At 40.9% G+C, this 15,837-nt stretch overlaps 1 protein-coding gene across 1 annotated transcript in view; it reads left to right on the forward strand.

The window, feature by feature from the left end:
* The window catches only part of ZC3H6 (zinc finger CCCH-type containing 6), a 29,265-nt gene extending 14,861 nt beyond the window's left edge, over positions 1–14,404 (forward strand). Inside the window, exons 4-12 of the mRNA XM_003203639.4 lie at positions 1,311–1,566; positions 3,395–3,516; positions 5,625–5,741; positions 7,212–7,323; positions 7,791–7,900; positions 8,510–8,763; positions 9,219–9,733; positions 9,998–10,237; positions 11,579–14,404. Coding sequence (XP_003203687.1) covers positions 1,311–1,566; positions 3,395–3,516; positions 5,625–5,741; positions 7,212–7,323; positions 7,791–7,900; positions 8,510–8,763; positions 9,219–9,733; positions 9,998–10,237; positions 11,579–13,077 — 3,225 coding nt within the window. The 3' untranslated portion in view covers positions 13,078–14,404. The remainder of the gene's footprint in view (positions 1–1,310; positions 1,567–3,394; positions 3,517–5,624; positions 5,742–7,211; positions 7,324–7,790; positions 7,901–8,509; positions 8,764–9,218; positions 9,734–9,997; positions 10,238–11,578) is intronic.
* The last annotated feature ends 1,433 nt before the right edge of the window (positions 14,405–15,837 follow it).

Below are 15,837 nucleotides of genomic sequence, written 5' to 3' on the forward strand. Positions count from 1 at the left end.
GCTATGTTGGATTTAGACCATACTAAGAGGAAACAGGTTCTTGAAATGTCACCTTTAAATATCTAGAGTTGATGCTGCTTTCTGATGGCTCAATTTGTCCTGGCTTTTCTCGCTCTGCACAGCTCAATAGCTCTCCTGAGACCAGTGGATGAAATAAAATGCCGTTCTCGGCAAGTGAGATAGAGTAGCTGGAGGCTTGATGGAACTGCATTACTTCAGAGGAAGGGATGCTTTCCTTTTAGCCTGAAACCATTCCAGAAAACTCCAAATGAGCTTGATTTATTAGTGAGCTGAAAATGCTGTCTGCTGAAACTGGAGAAGGGACAGTACTGGCTTGGGAGTGGCCTTAAGGAGTATTTCATCCTGACTGATGGAGACAGAACAGATTGTATCACGTGTGTCCAAGATTATCGGGGTATGCAGATCACAAAGGGAAAGATTCAATTTTAATCATGGTTCTAATGAACCGTTGGTATATTGGTTTTAACCAGTTAAATTTTAATTCTGCCTGCTGTTACTAAGAGAGAGCTTTGTTATTAATGTAAACACAGGATTTTTGTTTCAGTCCTGCTGACTTTCCCTGAGTGGATACTCATCAAATTGTTTTACTCTGTACACCAGAGTAGCCTGAGTTCCAAGAAGCAGCTCACTTGCAGTCTCCACCAGTTAATCAGCTTTGCTTCTTGACAAATGTCCAATAACTTCTCAAATTCCAGCAAAACAAGCATTAAAGAATCTTGTTGACATACACTGTCAGTACAAAGCCTCCAAACTAAGTGTGAAAACCTTGAAATTGTTTGCATGTTATATTGTCTATAGCAACATAGTTAAAGTAATTCTTGAAACACGAGTGCCACTGTGTATTCTTACATATGTAAGCTCAGCTGTGAGGATCTCAATATACAATGTTTTTCTGAGCATGTTCTAAGCAATAATGTATTTTTTTCTCATGCTGTACTACCTTCTGTTTGTTTCTAGAAGAAGCTTTTTATAAAATACCACTTAGAATGCAAAGGATCGTGTACATGAAAATTCTTTGTCAGTCCCTCTGGGAAACATTCTGGAGTATAAATGCTGATGCTGTTCTGTTGTTTGGTTTCAAAAGAACTTTTTCCTATGTGCATTCAGAGTCAAAAGTACTAATTTTTACTTGATAACTGATTTTCATTATTATTAATGCTTGTTTGTGCAGTTGTGTAGTCAGCATGACAGTATAGCAGCGTAAAAACAATTGGTTTTGTAGAGCAGTTTGGAGGGGTGGTGTTTGAAATATTGAGCTGGTTCTAAACAATACAATCCCTTTCATACAGCATGGACACGTATCTGGAAATTACATGAGTTCACAGAAAATGCAACATAAAAAAAATGTAAAAAGTAAGGAGTATGATGACTATAGTCATTACAGTGATGAAAACTTTGGTAATTATAACGAGGAAGAAAAAGATGAAGATTTTGCCGATCAGCTTAAACAATACAGGCAAGCTAAAGAGACCTCCAGTAGTGATTTAGGACCTCCATTTATGAAAGAACCAGTGAAAAAACAGGGGATGAAAGGGATCCAGAAAGGTAAGATGATTTGAATTGTTAGCTGTAGTACTGATGATGGTAGCAGTTGTGTCCTGTGTCATTTCAGAATGTTTGTGTTGAGAGGTGCAAGAGGAGAGCTGCCAGCAGTGGCTCTCCATTGGGCTTGCAGTCAGGATGTGGCATGCTGTTTACTGGGAAGGAATAATATTGTATGGGTGCACTTCTGCCTTTACTGAGGAAAAAGATTAAGCATTGGGTAATGTGTAAATAGTAAATAAAGAACCTAGTTGAAAAACAAACAGACAAGATCATGATTGTGTGACTGCCAGGCTAAGAAATCGTACTGCTGTAAAGTGACTTTCTGGTGGAGTTCATGAAAGGGTGAAGAAAAGAGTATGTGACCTGTGAATTCCAAAATACGGCTTAGGCCAAAAATGTATACGTCTGTTTAAGGTACCTCAACATTTTGATGAGTGCCTAAATTTATCAGTGTGCCCCATAAGTGTGCTATGATCCTTTTCTTTTCTCAACTTTTTTTCCTTTTCAAAGCTGGACTGATCCAAAGGCCATGAGAAAGTGCTTCTCTGAAGAAACATACTTCAGAAAGAGTTTTGCTTTTACTTACACGTTACACAAACATAATTATGCAAGCATTTTTACTCGCACCTTTCATTTGGTGTCTGGTCATCTCCTTAACACTGTAGTGCAGTTCATTGAACCAGCTTACATCTCTGCCTTTCCTATCAAGAGACCTTGAATTTCCTCGTCTTCTGGACTCCCTCATCTTCTTGCTACTATTTGTTGTCTTGGGGTGTGGAAGGTTAGGTGAGGGAGACAGTGCATGCCACTTAGACTTATTACTGAGGTATCCTGATCTACCATCTGGAAAAATGGCACTACTTTGATTTTTCTGTGAGATAAAAAGTTGGCACCAATAGCATTAATGGAAACCATTGATTCAGTTTGAATAATTTTCTCCCTTTATTTATCTGCCACACAAAATCTGAGCAGGGTTTCGTATGAGTGTGTGCGTGTCTTACTAGTTTGCAGGGAAGATGCCATTTTGTAGAAAGGTGGTAAGCTTTCCTTTCCTTACTTTTGTGACGATCTTCTGTCTTCTGTTCTGGTTGAGAACTAAGTAGACTCACAAAAGTTTGGCAGAATCTGCTTAACTGAGACAAAAAAATGTTTGTTTCACATAGTGTTTGGTGGTACTGCTTCAAGATCTCTGTCTTTGCAAGTTGCAGCCTTGCTGTGGTGGGTGGCTTCCATCTGAAGCAGGTGTGACGTCTACAGAACTTGTTTTCTTTGGTTTTAAGTTGATTACAAAAGTAGATAGAAACTCTGTCTCAGTGTTTTTAGTTAAGACTATGACTCATGATGTGCTGATAGCTGGAAAATTACCACCCTGAAACTTCCAGTTGAGTGTTATTATATTCAAATATATTCTATCCTATTAGGTTATGGTCTTTGGTTTCTTTCATATTTTCAGATATATGTGCACACCTGGGTGTCAGTTGCACTGATTAGTTTTGTGTTCAGAAAGTGCCCAAATGGCGCAAAATGTTTCAAGTATTTGGGCTTATTTGAAATCAACTCTGCACTTCCAATTATGAGAAGCTTCTTTGAACGGGATTAATTGTGTGTGCACTTTGTCAGTCTGCTATTGATTTGAAGAGCTTTCCAAAGAGCAGGCAGTTGCACAGAATTATAATTGATGTAGTTCTACCTGCCAACTCATGATTCAAGATAGCATTTAGGAGTTCAGATTGCAAAAAGATATTAAGTTTTATGTTTGTCTGTATTTGATGTCCCTAGATAACTGTACTTCTGGAGGACATTTTAAAAGGTTGCTGCTGTGTTTCAGGTATTTCTCAGCGAGGTAATAATTATGGTGTTGGTAGAGGACGTGGAATGCAAAAGAAATTGAAGCGTAAGGATCGTGGAAGAGGAAGAGGGGGCAATAAAGGGTCTGATGGCTTTCATGAGGTACGTGGAATTAAAGTTAAATTTCAAATGCAGTTGTTTCAAATGACTGGATGTCTTGCTTTAACAGAAGTGTATTTATAGCTACGTGGTTTTTTGCTTGTTCTCTTCTCTAGAAAAGTTAAATCCCTTTACTTGAATTTTCCTGCACTAGATGTAAAAAGTGCAGTTGATAACTTAAGCTGATAGATCATTTTCTTGGAAATAATTAAAAAAAAAAAGAATATGGTTTATGATCTTTGGTTCTGAATGGCATATTGACTTCAATATTAACTTTCTGAAAGGTGACATTTTGCTACTACTGATTCACCTCAGCTTTTTCAAGCAAAAAAAAAAAAAGGCTACCTTCACAGCTTTTGCCAGTTTTTATTCTGATTCATGAAGGATGCTTCTTCTTTCCTTAGCTAATGTGGAAAAGGAGAGATTCATACCTTAGTTCCCGTTTAGATGGGACTCCACATCCCTGGAACTCTCAGTTGGAGTATTTCAATCTTCCTTGAGCCTCTGTTTCAAGTTTTTTGAGGTGTTAGATGATCACTGCTTTTCAGTGCCTCCAGAAAGACTTGGGACATTGTTTTCATCTAATATCGGAGTTCATCTTGAAGGGGATCAGGTATTAGATTCAAAACTTTGATTGAAAGAAACAGCTGAGATTTCTCCAAGTTCATTGCATTCAGAATAGAGAACAGATCTTAGCTGATCTAACTTGAAGATGTCTGCTTCTGAATGTCACAGAATCCATTAATCATTCTTAGTGTAAATGTTCTGTGACATTGTGTAATTTGCCAGGCAAACTGACGTTCACATTTTCAGTCCAATTGCAGTGGAGAAGCATATCTATTCCATTTCAGAAGTTCCTCCTCAGCAGTCAGATCCCTGCCCATTTTTGTGGAGGTCTGCCATTGGAAAAGCCTGATTCCCCTCCATCCCCTCCAGATCAATAGATGATTACCCTGTATTGCAAAAAAGGGCATAAAAACCACATGAGAAAGGAGTAGAGAGGAAGGATTGGCTAAATATAGCCTTATGGCTAAGGAGGTAGACTAGAGGTCTGATTGTTCAGCTTCTGAGTGCTACAGGCAATACTTATATTCAGTTAAAGATTTGTTAAAGTACTAAAAGCAGTAAATGGACTCGTTTGGACGTAACACCATGCGTGGTGGTAACGTGGTTAATAAGGATTTGATAACAATGGACTTGTGAAGGAACTGTGAAGGTAAGCAGGTTGACAATTCAGAATCTCCTCAGCAACAAGAGGAATGCTAGCAGGTCGTGCACCACCTGAGCTGCTGTTCAGTCGTCTTTGCTTGCTCTCTTCCCAAAAGTGCTGTGAGTTGGCATGTAAGTGCAACTGACCAAAGTCTTCCCACTCATCACATGGGGGAGCAGCTCTGTTGCAAAGTGTCCTGCAGTTTGGATCCAGAAGGACAGAGGAAGGTGAAAACTGAGTGGTGGTTTGGACCAGGGCACACAGTGCTGGAACAGGGCGTCTGGAACAGAGTTCCAGCCATCTTTCTGATATCTGTCTATAGGATAGAAATGCCAGCTATTAATCAACGTGCTTACCAAACGGACTGATGAAGATTAAAGGCTGACTTGTGGTGTGCCAACGGGCAGCAAACACTGCGTGGTTTGAGGAAAAAAATGGGAAATACTGCATTTGGGCTGTTGTGCAACTGAGAGTTACTTATTTGCCATAAGTATCATCATGGTGAGAGGTCACAGAGATGGTTCCCAAAGCCTGTGTGCAGAGGTGCCCTGAGTCAGGGACACTTGACTTAGTTGGTAGCCATGAGTCAGCCCTGCTTTTTAGCATTTCAAATGAAGTGTGAGATGTTCTGTCCATTCACTGAACTTACTTACATCTGTTGTATTGTAAGAAATTTCTGATCTGATTATATTTGCAAAAGAGTGTAAAACTCAGTATTAAAGCAGCTAAGAAAAGGTATGTGTGTTTACCTTTACTTTGAGCTGCGGGTGTAGTATTAACAACTCAATCCTGGTGTAATCAGTCACATTTTGGGCTAACTGCTGCACCAGATATGCTCTTAACAGTTTTTGCAGTTTCACTAAATAAGTAAACATCAGCAGAATATTCTTTTTTCTTGCAGGATGGCAAACCAGTGAAGAAATGGGTTAATATGAGTCAGGAATTCATAAATCAACACACAGTGGAACACAAAGGCAAACAAATTTGTAAATATTTCCTTGAAGGGAGATGTATTAAGGTAAATGTGCACTGTGTCTTGTCGGCCTAATTCTTTGGTGTGAGGGAGGGGAGAAGATGCACTGTGCTTTTTTTACTTCAGCTGATGCAAGGAAAACTCGTAGGTTGAAGCTGTGTTTTGACTTCCTCTGTTTTACATATTTATAGATAAATGCTAACAGAAGTGCTTGTGGAAAAATATCCCCTCTGTTACATGCTTAGGATTATGACTGATTGTAACAAGTGATTGTGTTTGCTTGCTAATATATGCAGCAAAAATGTCTTTGGCATTATAAACTTACACTGACAGTGTCTCATATGTAAATATATAACAAGTTTTGCAAGCATGGAATCTGTAGATAGTCAATGATTTCTGAATGTATTAGATTATTTCTGTGTTTTGTGCTACCAGTAATTTTGAATCAGTGAAGAAAATTGCTTAATTATGCTGAATTATTTCTCTCTGTAAGAAGTGAGGTTGTAGAAATAGTTCCCTTACCAAAGAATTGAAGTCATCTTCCTTCAGCCAGCAAGTGGAAGGCAACAGAAAGAAGAGAATCCTATTCAGAGCAGTCAGCTGTCAAGCAAAATCCCTAGCAAGACAGTCTGTTATTGCATTAGAACTTTGCTATTGCTTCATTTTGAAGCTTATGCTGCTGTGAAGTTGAATCCTGTGCTGTCAGAATAGTTCAGTCAGTTACAAATCACACTCCATGCTTCTCAAATAAGTGAGTGCGCCATTTTATCCAGTTTTTCTGTGTATTTCATGATAGAACATTCTCTGTTGCTTTTTTGTATTGTGAAATTAAGGATGAAAATCAGTATGCTTTTCTCCCAAATGAAGGGGCAAATGAAATGAGCACGTTTTGCTGGCATTATGTATTTTAGTTTGTTGTGCTCAGTGAGATGAGTGTTTGCTGCCACCTTCAGTTGCAAGATGAGTAGTTGAAATAACTTAGTGTATTTTTCTTGAAAATAATTACAAAAAATGTACAAAAACAAAACAAAACAAAACCACCTCTCTAGCAGATTAACCCTAATGTGCCAGGGGTGGCAGCTTGATGTCCTACATGGAAGAGTAAAATACTTTGCTTATTGGACTTCATGGTTATCTCATGTGTTGTTAAAATAGAGTCAGGTTTACTGATTAAGTGCACTGTTGTCTATATGTGAGATAACTTTGATTAGGTATTGGTTTAAATGTCTTTTCAATGCTAATTGCTAGGTGGGAACAGAGAAGACGACTGGTACAGTAACATCAGCTTATTTTTCTATAAGCACCAAATGTGTTATTTAGAACCCAGATTCAGCAATTGTTTCCTGTGTCCCACTTCCCCTGTTCAGATTTTTTTTAGGTGCATACTTACAATATAATCCTGTGTTAGCAATTATAAAAAGTTTAAATTCGGTGAAGGAGGATGCTTTCCTTCAGATGTGAAATTGAACTACTCAGTATTTCGGACTGATAACGTGTTCCTCTTCTTATTTATAGGGAGAGCAGTGTAAATTTGATCATGATGCAGAGATAGAGAAGAAAAAGGAAATCTGCAAGTTTTACATACAGGGTTATTGCACCAAAGGAGAGAACTGCATTTATTTGCACAATATCCTTTAAAAAAATACTTGAACTCAACCAACTGTTCATATTTACTCATAATTCACATAAATGATTTTAAAGGGTGACTGTTTCTCTTCTTAAAAGTGTATACCAATTTCTGTGTAGATGTACTAGAGGAAAATAATTTCTTTGCTCAAATGGGAGGGGAATATGATGTGTTTATCCATATATTTTATATACCCTTACAGCTGTGTATTTTTTAATCTCTGCTGTGTTCTAGCTTTGTTTATTCTTTTTTATCATAGTAAAAGCCAATGGTAAGGTGACAGTAAGATAATTATTAGTAGAATGACAAATGAATCTAAAAGGTAAGTTGGTTGTTAGCTTTCAAAATTATTAAGATACTGTTTTGGAAAGATTAACTGAAAAATAACCGACAGCTGAGTTTCATACATGTGTCACAATGCAAACTGATCACTAGCCTTTGTTAGGAGTCCTTAACATATTGCTTACATGAATTCCCTTGCAAGTTTTACCATACAGGAGCAAAATGTTATCAAGGAGATAAGTGCAAATTTTCTCATGCACCCCTGACTGCAGAAACAAAAGAGCTGCTGGATAAGGTGAGCAGTTTGCAGTCTGTAAACTTGAGCTTTGTTCCCAAAAAGAGTGGGGGATAGTCCTGGAAATTTCCAGGGGGTTCTGGGGAAAGATGATGCTATACAATGCTATACAAAAACAGTGTTAAAACTTCCCTGTTGCTGTTTAGCACTGCAAGTCTGTGACTCGGTCCCAGACAACAAATTCCCCCTTGCCACCAGTTATTTTTCTGCTGTGTTAGACTGGTTTAATTTCACAGCTTTTATTTGTAATCATAAATTCTTTTTGACTCCCTTTCTGCACTCTGTAACAAGGAGTGTGACTTTTATGTTGCCTACCTCTATCTACCCAGAGGTTAGATCTCATCTGGGTGGAGAAAGGAATGAGATGCCTCTTTTGCAGGATTCGTGAAATACTGACCTTTGTGCTTAAGTAGTTACCTAAACAGTTACCTACCATATCATGGGTCTTATCAGAAAAATGATGCAAATTTAACACTAGAGACTATGATGAATTCTAAAATAAGTCATTTATGTCACTTAAAGTGACTCTGTGAGAGAAATGGACTTCTGTACAGTTGGCCACTGGTGACTATAAACTTACAAACTATTTGCTCTATTACTTTGTTGTAGGTTTTGAATAATGAGGAGGAACCACAAAATGAAGATGAGAAGGAACTGGAGGAGCTCAGAAAGCGTGGCATAGTTCCTCTCCCTAAGCCACCACCGGGTGTTGGACTGCTGCCCACCCCAGCTGAGCAATATCCATTTTCTGAGTCCGATATCGAGAATTATCAAGATCCTTCAGGAGATTATAAGAAAATACCATCTCTCTTTGAAATTGTTGTGAAGCCCACTGTGGATTTAGCACACAAAATTGGAAAAAAGTAGGTTTTTGCATTTTCTGTAGAATTCTCCTTAGGACGTGGCTACATAAATGCATAAAGTACTCTTTATTTCCATCAGAAGTGTATACTTCTGAGTACATTGCTAAGTTAATTATTTGTTAAACACAGGCTATCAGTTATTTACTTAATGCTCTCCTTGAAAGGATTACTTACTGAGCCTTGACCTGTCAGAAAACTACTCCTTTGGCTCTTGTTTTGACTCTGTGCCTGCCTTGCCTGTCTCAGTTTGCAAGCTGGGCAAAGTTCAGTCTCCCAGTTCAGTCTCCTCCTAAAAGCTTTATATGTTTAGCTCTTGACCAAAGACTTACTGAGATCCAGTGAGTGTGCACAGACATCTGTAAGAGTGAAGAGAGAGAGGAGATAGCTAGTAGACTATTGATCATTATAGGTGCAGAATTTGATTCATTAAGGTTTGTTTTTTTTTTTGCTTACAGGCCACCAACCTTCTATAACAGCTCATCACCACCTAGACCACCATTTCAGGGAAATGACCCGCATTCTCAGCATATGTATAACCCAAGTTCAAGCCCAGGGCCTGGACCTGGCATGCCACAAGGACATAATGGACCACCAATGCACCCAGGTTCTCCTGGGCATCATCCATGTGGAGGGCCTCAAGGAATGCCGCAGAGTCCTCCTATGCAGGGTGTCCCACCAGGCTTTCTAGGACCGCAGAACCAGAGCGGCATGCCTATGCAAGGACAGCAAGGTGGTCCTCCTCTGACACCACCAGGTCTTGGTGGATCTTACAATGCCCCTGGGGTTCAAGGACATATGGTGAATATGCCAAGAGATAATCATTGTCCTCCAGGGCCGCAGTACCAGCAGATGCCTGGTGAACGACAGCCGAATATGAATTATGAGCCTATTCAGAACCCAGCTGATTTCTATGACAATTACTATTCTCATCAAGCTGTACATAATTTCCAGCCAGCAAATAACTCTGGTGGTAAGGACCTTTAAGAATTGTTGTTCCTCGATGTGGTGGTTTGTAGCAGTATAGAGTTGAATCATCGTGGCTTCAATGCTGAACAGAGGAAGGAGTTGTAGAGAGCCACACCTCCTTTAAAATCTTCACCATATATTTATTTTCAGCTGATGCCTTCTAGTCATGCGTTACATCCCATTAATTTTGCTTTGTTGTGTTTTAACTGCTTTGCTGTGAAAGCTTGCGCAGAATAGCTGCTAACTGCTTTGTTTTTTTGTACTGCAGATGGAACGTGGCATGGAGAATTTACAGATCACCAGGCTCACCTCATGGCTCAAGAGTCTCATCAAGGTGGAAGCGAGTCAGACTGTATGGGTGGTCATATGGGCCATAAACCAGCCATTAATGTACCAGATTTTCTTCCAGCAATGCAGAAAGCCCTGTATGTAAGGCTTAGTCAGAAGCATCAGAGAGATGGAGACTCTGTCAGCAGCCAGGGTCAAAGGGCAATGAGCAAAGAAGAAGGTAGAGTTAATTTTGTTCATGTTCAAAATTCATTTACTGACCATATGTTATTCTGGAACAAGTCTGTTGATTTGAATTTTCATCACGTTACCATTTGTTGTTATTGTGAGTGGACAAGTACCAAGTCAGTATTTTCAGGTCAACTTGCTTTTCTTTCCAGCTCATTCTAGACTGGATTCTGAACTGGTTCTAGACTGGTTCTGAACTGAATGCTTCTCAGTAACTAGTCCTTCCATTTAGGGGTCTTTCAGAATGCAGTGTAACAGGGAAATGATCCTCCTAGCTTCCTCCTTGTGGTTGTGCTGTGTAGTGAGTATTTGTGTGATGCAGCTAGCACTGATCAAACTCTGCACTAGGCTGTGCATTAAGTATTGCATTACTGTGCATTAGGAATTGCTGATGTTGGTGGATTTCATCTTCATTTCTCATTTTACTGAGCCAGAATAGACCACTCATCTCCTTCTGTGAGTATGCAAGTTTAGATTACAGATCAGAGCATGCAGCTGTGTTGTTTAGCTATATTACTCTCCAGTAAATTGGAGAAGATGATGGTTGAGAATTTAACCTTTTAGATATTCATATTTCCCCCCATTCTGAATCTTGACCTCTCCCCTAAATCTTCTAATTTGGATTGTAATGAAGCAGCAAATTCCACATTTGTAATGTATCTGTTTTTAAGATGACTGTAAGGCACTATTCTACTTTTTTTTTTTTCTTTTCCCACCCATCCCACAGTGAAGGTCATTTTCATCTAGACTCTTACTGTTAGGAATAATTGTTTGGAGGTAGGTTATTGTCTTAATTTCAGCTGGGATGGAATTACTTACTTCAGAGTGTCTGGTATCATCCTGTGTTTTGATTGTAGGAAAAAAACAATGTTGATAACACACTGATGTTTGTAGCTGCTGCTAAGCAGAGCTGCACAGAGCCAAGGCCATCTGCAGCAAAGAGCCTGAGGAGCTGGGAGGGGACAAAAATAGGACAGCTGACTTAAACTGCCCAAAGGGATGCTCCGTACTGTATGGCATCATGAAGGAGGAGTTTTGAAGGGGGAAGGAATAAGTGAAGGACTGTGTGGTGCTTAGCCAGCTGCTGTTGTGAGAAATGTGGAGAGAATGCAGCAGAGTTTGAGAGTATCTGAGCTAACTTGGTTTTTTTGTTCCTTCAGTTCTTCATTTACATTATTTTTGTCATATTGCAGTTGTTTTAATACAGCGAACGAGGACTTGGTACCAGATATTATTACTCCATTCCTTTTCACTGAGAAGTTGTCCCTTTATGTGAGTAAGCATGTTGCTTTATTCCCTCGTGACCATTTGTTTCCATAATCTTTTTTCTCAGATGACAATGTCAACTGGTACTCCAGCAGTGAAGAGGAAGAGGGGAACAGTGTTAAATCAATACTGAAAACACTGAAGAAACAGAGTGAAAACTTTAGGAATCAGCAGCAGCATTCCACAGAGCAGCACATGCTTGGTATTCCTACTGATCCCAGGCTGGCAAAAGATAAAGGTGCAGGGCCTCAGGCTGCTGACCCAAGGCTTAGGGCCTCGCCAAGATCAAACCCCAGAAAGCCATCAGAGTCCGCAGCCTTGGACCCCAGGCTGAGGGATCCCAGGATGCATAAAATCAGCGACGGTGGTCATGCCAGCTCGTCTCTTGTGGGAGCAAAGTTAGATTTACACCACCCTCACACGGGTGTGAAAGTCAAGCAAAAAGGGATGGATGATGATGAAGAGGATTCAGAAAGAGAACTGAGAGAACGAGCTTTTCTGATTCCGTTGGAACCTTTGCCCGGTGTAACGTTAAGGGATCCCCGATCTCAGCTTAGGCAGTTCAGCCACATTAAAATGGATGTTACCCTGATGAAACCAAACTTTGCTAAGCATATTGTATGGGCGCCCGAAGACTTGCTCCCAATACCTTTGCCTAAGCCTGACCCCGTCTCTTCAATTAATTTACCTCTTCCTCCACTCATAGCTGACCAGAGGCTCAATAAACTGAGGAATCTGAAAAACGATCCCCATCCAAACGCGATGCCAGCTGACCCGAGACTAGCCGCAAAAGCAAAAAATAACTTAGTGGGCAGGAGTGGCTACTTGGATCAGTCTGTGGATTCTCATGCCAGTAGCTCCAGCAAGTTAGGAGATCCTCGATTACAAAAGAACGTTGACCCCAGGCTCCACAGACTGTCTAACACAGATACGTATCACGGAGTCGCAAAGGAGTCGCACCCTTCAAAGTTTGACCCCCGCCTCGCCAGATCCGCTGCCAGTTCGTCACAGCCCTCAGAAGCTGCCACTGCTAAACCTGACCCGGATGCTCTGCCTCCGTACGCGCCCAAGCTGTCGGCGAGCGGCGTCAGGCTGGGGACTTCGGGCTCCTTGCTGAGCGGTATCAGTCTGTATGATCCCCGAGATCACAGCTCGTCGTCGGACACGGCCCCAGCCAGCTCCGGGGAGAACGGAGAGAACCAGAAAAAAAGCATTTTGAAAAATTCTGCTAAAAATGAACCCAGCCTCTCAGAAGACGTGTCGCTGCCCAAGCCTGCCTCCAACGTAGAGAAAAATCCCGAAGCATCAGCAGAAGCTGCTTCAGATAAAGCAAACAGCAACAGTAAATCTCAGGCTAAACACTCCAGCGCTGCACCTGCAGTGCATAATCTTCCTATCCAAGCTTTATCGGGGCTGATCAGACCGCAGTACAGTGATCCGAGGCAGGTGAGACAGCCTGGACAGGTCACTCAGACACAGGATAATGATCCCAACGGGGAGTCAGATGATAAGTCCTTAAAAGATGTTTTCAAGACTTTCGATCCGACCGCTTCACCATTTTGTTAGCAATTGATTTTAAGTCTTTTTACTGTTGTGAATATTGCAGTTTTCTGCTGTTTTGTAACTGGTTTACCTCTTTGCTTTATTTATTTTAAATTATAATTATCAACACTTTTCAGCTGCTAATCTCAGAACCACATGCAGTTATACAGTACGCTATAGTGTTTGCAAAGCTGTGGTATTTTCTATATAATACTTTTCCAATTTCAGGGAGACTAATAATTGACATGTAGGAAACAAACAAACAAACAACATGTATCGTGTTAGAGCTGATAAAAGCACTTTCATTGTAAATAAGTCATTAAGAAAGTCTGAAGACCTGTATATGTGTGAGCTGTCTCTTTCATAAACAACATTTAGATATGATTGCCACATTTGTATGATTGTATAGATACAAGCAATATTATGTACATTACTGTGAGAGACACTGTTTGACAAGGATTGTCCGACGCATCAAGCCAAACCGACTAACTTAAGTATACAGAAGTGATTTAAAAGGAAAATGTTGATCCTCCTTTTCCGATCAGTCGACGTCAGACATCGGTTTTTATTCACGCAGTCAATATTCTTAGTGTAAAAGAGACCTATATCACATATTGAGGAGTAAAAATGTCATATCTTTTAAAAGTATTTTATTCTATGCTGTATATAGAAGAAATTGTGAAGTACATAACTAGAAGAAAGTTACTGTTAAAAGTGGAGAATACCTAAGTTGTCTAATACGAAAAAGGTTTTTATTTAATTTTTTCACACATACACAATTCTGATTAGTGCTATAAGTTACATTGTGGTGTTCATGTATTTCAATGTATTTTTGTATTCAGCCGCTTAATTTGTATTGCTTTTTTTGTATCGATGTAACTGCAGTACTTGTATTCATTGTGTCTTTACAACATTTTTAACAAAAAAATTAAAAAGGGTACCATTAAAGTCTGGTAATGACTGTGGTGTTGACGTGCTGCCAGCTAGCTCAGGCTTGGAGGAACAGCAGAGAGGGTGTGTGAAGGACACAAGTGATGAAGCCTGGCTTTGCACCACTCGCCAGTTGGATGGTGGTGGGTTTTTAAGCTGCCCTCGTATTGAATCCAGATGGAGTCTGTGGCTGAGTGGTCCCGAGATCAGACTTCTGCGTTGTTCTCTGACGACGATTGTCATCGCTGCTGTGAGAAATGTCATGCATGCTCTTTAATTTTCAAAGATGTTGCATGCTGAGAGCACAACTGTCCTCAAAGCCTCTCTCGTTTTGCCTTTTGGGTTGCTTTTTATATAGAGGAAATGTAGTTATTCCTAGCTAGCTACATTTACAATAAAATTTTGCAGTCTGCTCAATTGCTATCTGGTTCCCGCCCACTTGGAATGTTTCTTTGCATTAAGCCTCTTCTTGGTGGACCTTGTCCTCTTGCTCTCTGCGTGTTGGCTGGGTAGTGCTGGTGACTGGGATGTGACGGTGTGGCAAATTCAGTATTGTTGAAGGCAATAGTGGTTTCAGAGCAGTGAAGATATCATCATCAAATTGAACTCTGGCTTGTCTTCAGCGTTTGGGAAAATGAGGGTCGAAGGAAAATGCTGATACCAGGGACAAAATGTTATGCCTTGCAGTTGAGATAGTTGGAGGATCTCAGGTGGTTTGCTGTTGGTCCAGGTATGGATCCATTTTGGAGGTGCAGATGAAAATGGGTTGTGTCTTGGTAAGGGGACCCAGAATGCTAGTTTCAAACCCAGGACTGCCGTGTCAGTGCCTTTAATGTAATGTGGGGCTTCTTTGGGGCAAGGAGGACAAGGTAAGGAGAAAATGTCATCTGAAAGGGGCTGGCTTGTCCTTGCAACTTACTGTCTCCATGTGAAACCTCTCTCCTTCCATCCATCCACAATCCATCTGGGCCTGGCCAGCAGCTCTGCAAGGGCATCCCCAGCTGCAGTGCAAGTGTCCGTGGGCTGCTTCCTCTCCTCTGCCTGTGCTTGCGTGTTTGTTCGTTGCAGATTTCTTCCTTGAGCTCGAGGTTGCTCCGGTGTGCCTGCTGCTACTGCTCCCTCTTGAAACGTGGAGAGGATTCATTGCTACAGCGCAAGTACTGACCTACCCTGTAAGCCAAGGGGAAGATGCTGGGGGGGGGTCTGAGCCCAGCAGAGGGGCAGGAAGGTGTGTGGGGACAGTCCTGCCACACTCCCTGAGCTCAGGTCTGCTGTGAGAAATGATTGTGTCTTTTGCAGGGAAAGCACTTGCTTCCATCCCTTCCTCCAGCACAGAGCAGCGTTTCCCTCAGACGCTTTCAACTCAGAAGAGCAGCAACAGGAGCAGCCAGTACTGGGGGTCCTGGATGTCCCAGATGCCCATGGTTGCAAGGTGGGTGAGCATCAGCACTGAACGTTTTACTGTGATGGTGTGCCCCGGAATTCTGGAGAAAAGGCTCGTTTCAGGCTGTAGGATCTGCTGAGTCAGGGACAGCAGGTGTGACAAAATGCTCCTGTGGCCCTGGACTACTGAAAGAGTAAAATAATCTCTGCAATTTAGAAAGATGAGCATTCCTAGATCAGCACCTGCTGTTGCTGCCCTGTGATAAGACGACTATTAATGAGGTTTCTAGCTTCCATATGTAGCCTGTTCAAATATTTTTCTGCCATAAAGGAAAGAATACGAATCCTTCCCAATTAAAGTTAATTTATTATTGCAAAGTGCAGAATGTTTAATTACATGCCTCCTTTGCATTTCAGAAGTCGGTGAGCCCGTTCCTTAGTTGTCCTCATTCAGTTCTTTCCTCAGGGTTT

Source organism: Meleagris gallopavo, chromosome 2 (genome assembly GCF_000146605.3).
Source record: "Meleagris gallopavo isolate NT-WF06-2002-E0010 breed Aviagen turkey brand Nicholas breeding stock chromosome 2, Turkey_5.1, whole genome shotgun sequence".
NCBI lineage: Eukaryota > Metazoa > Chordata > Aves > Galliformes > Phasianidae > Meleagris > Meleagris gallopavo.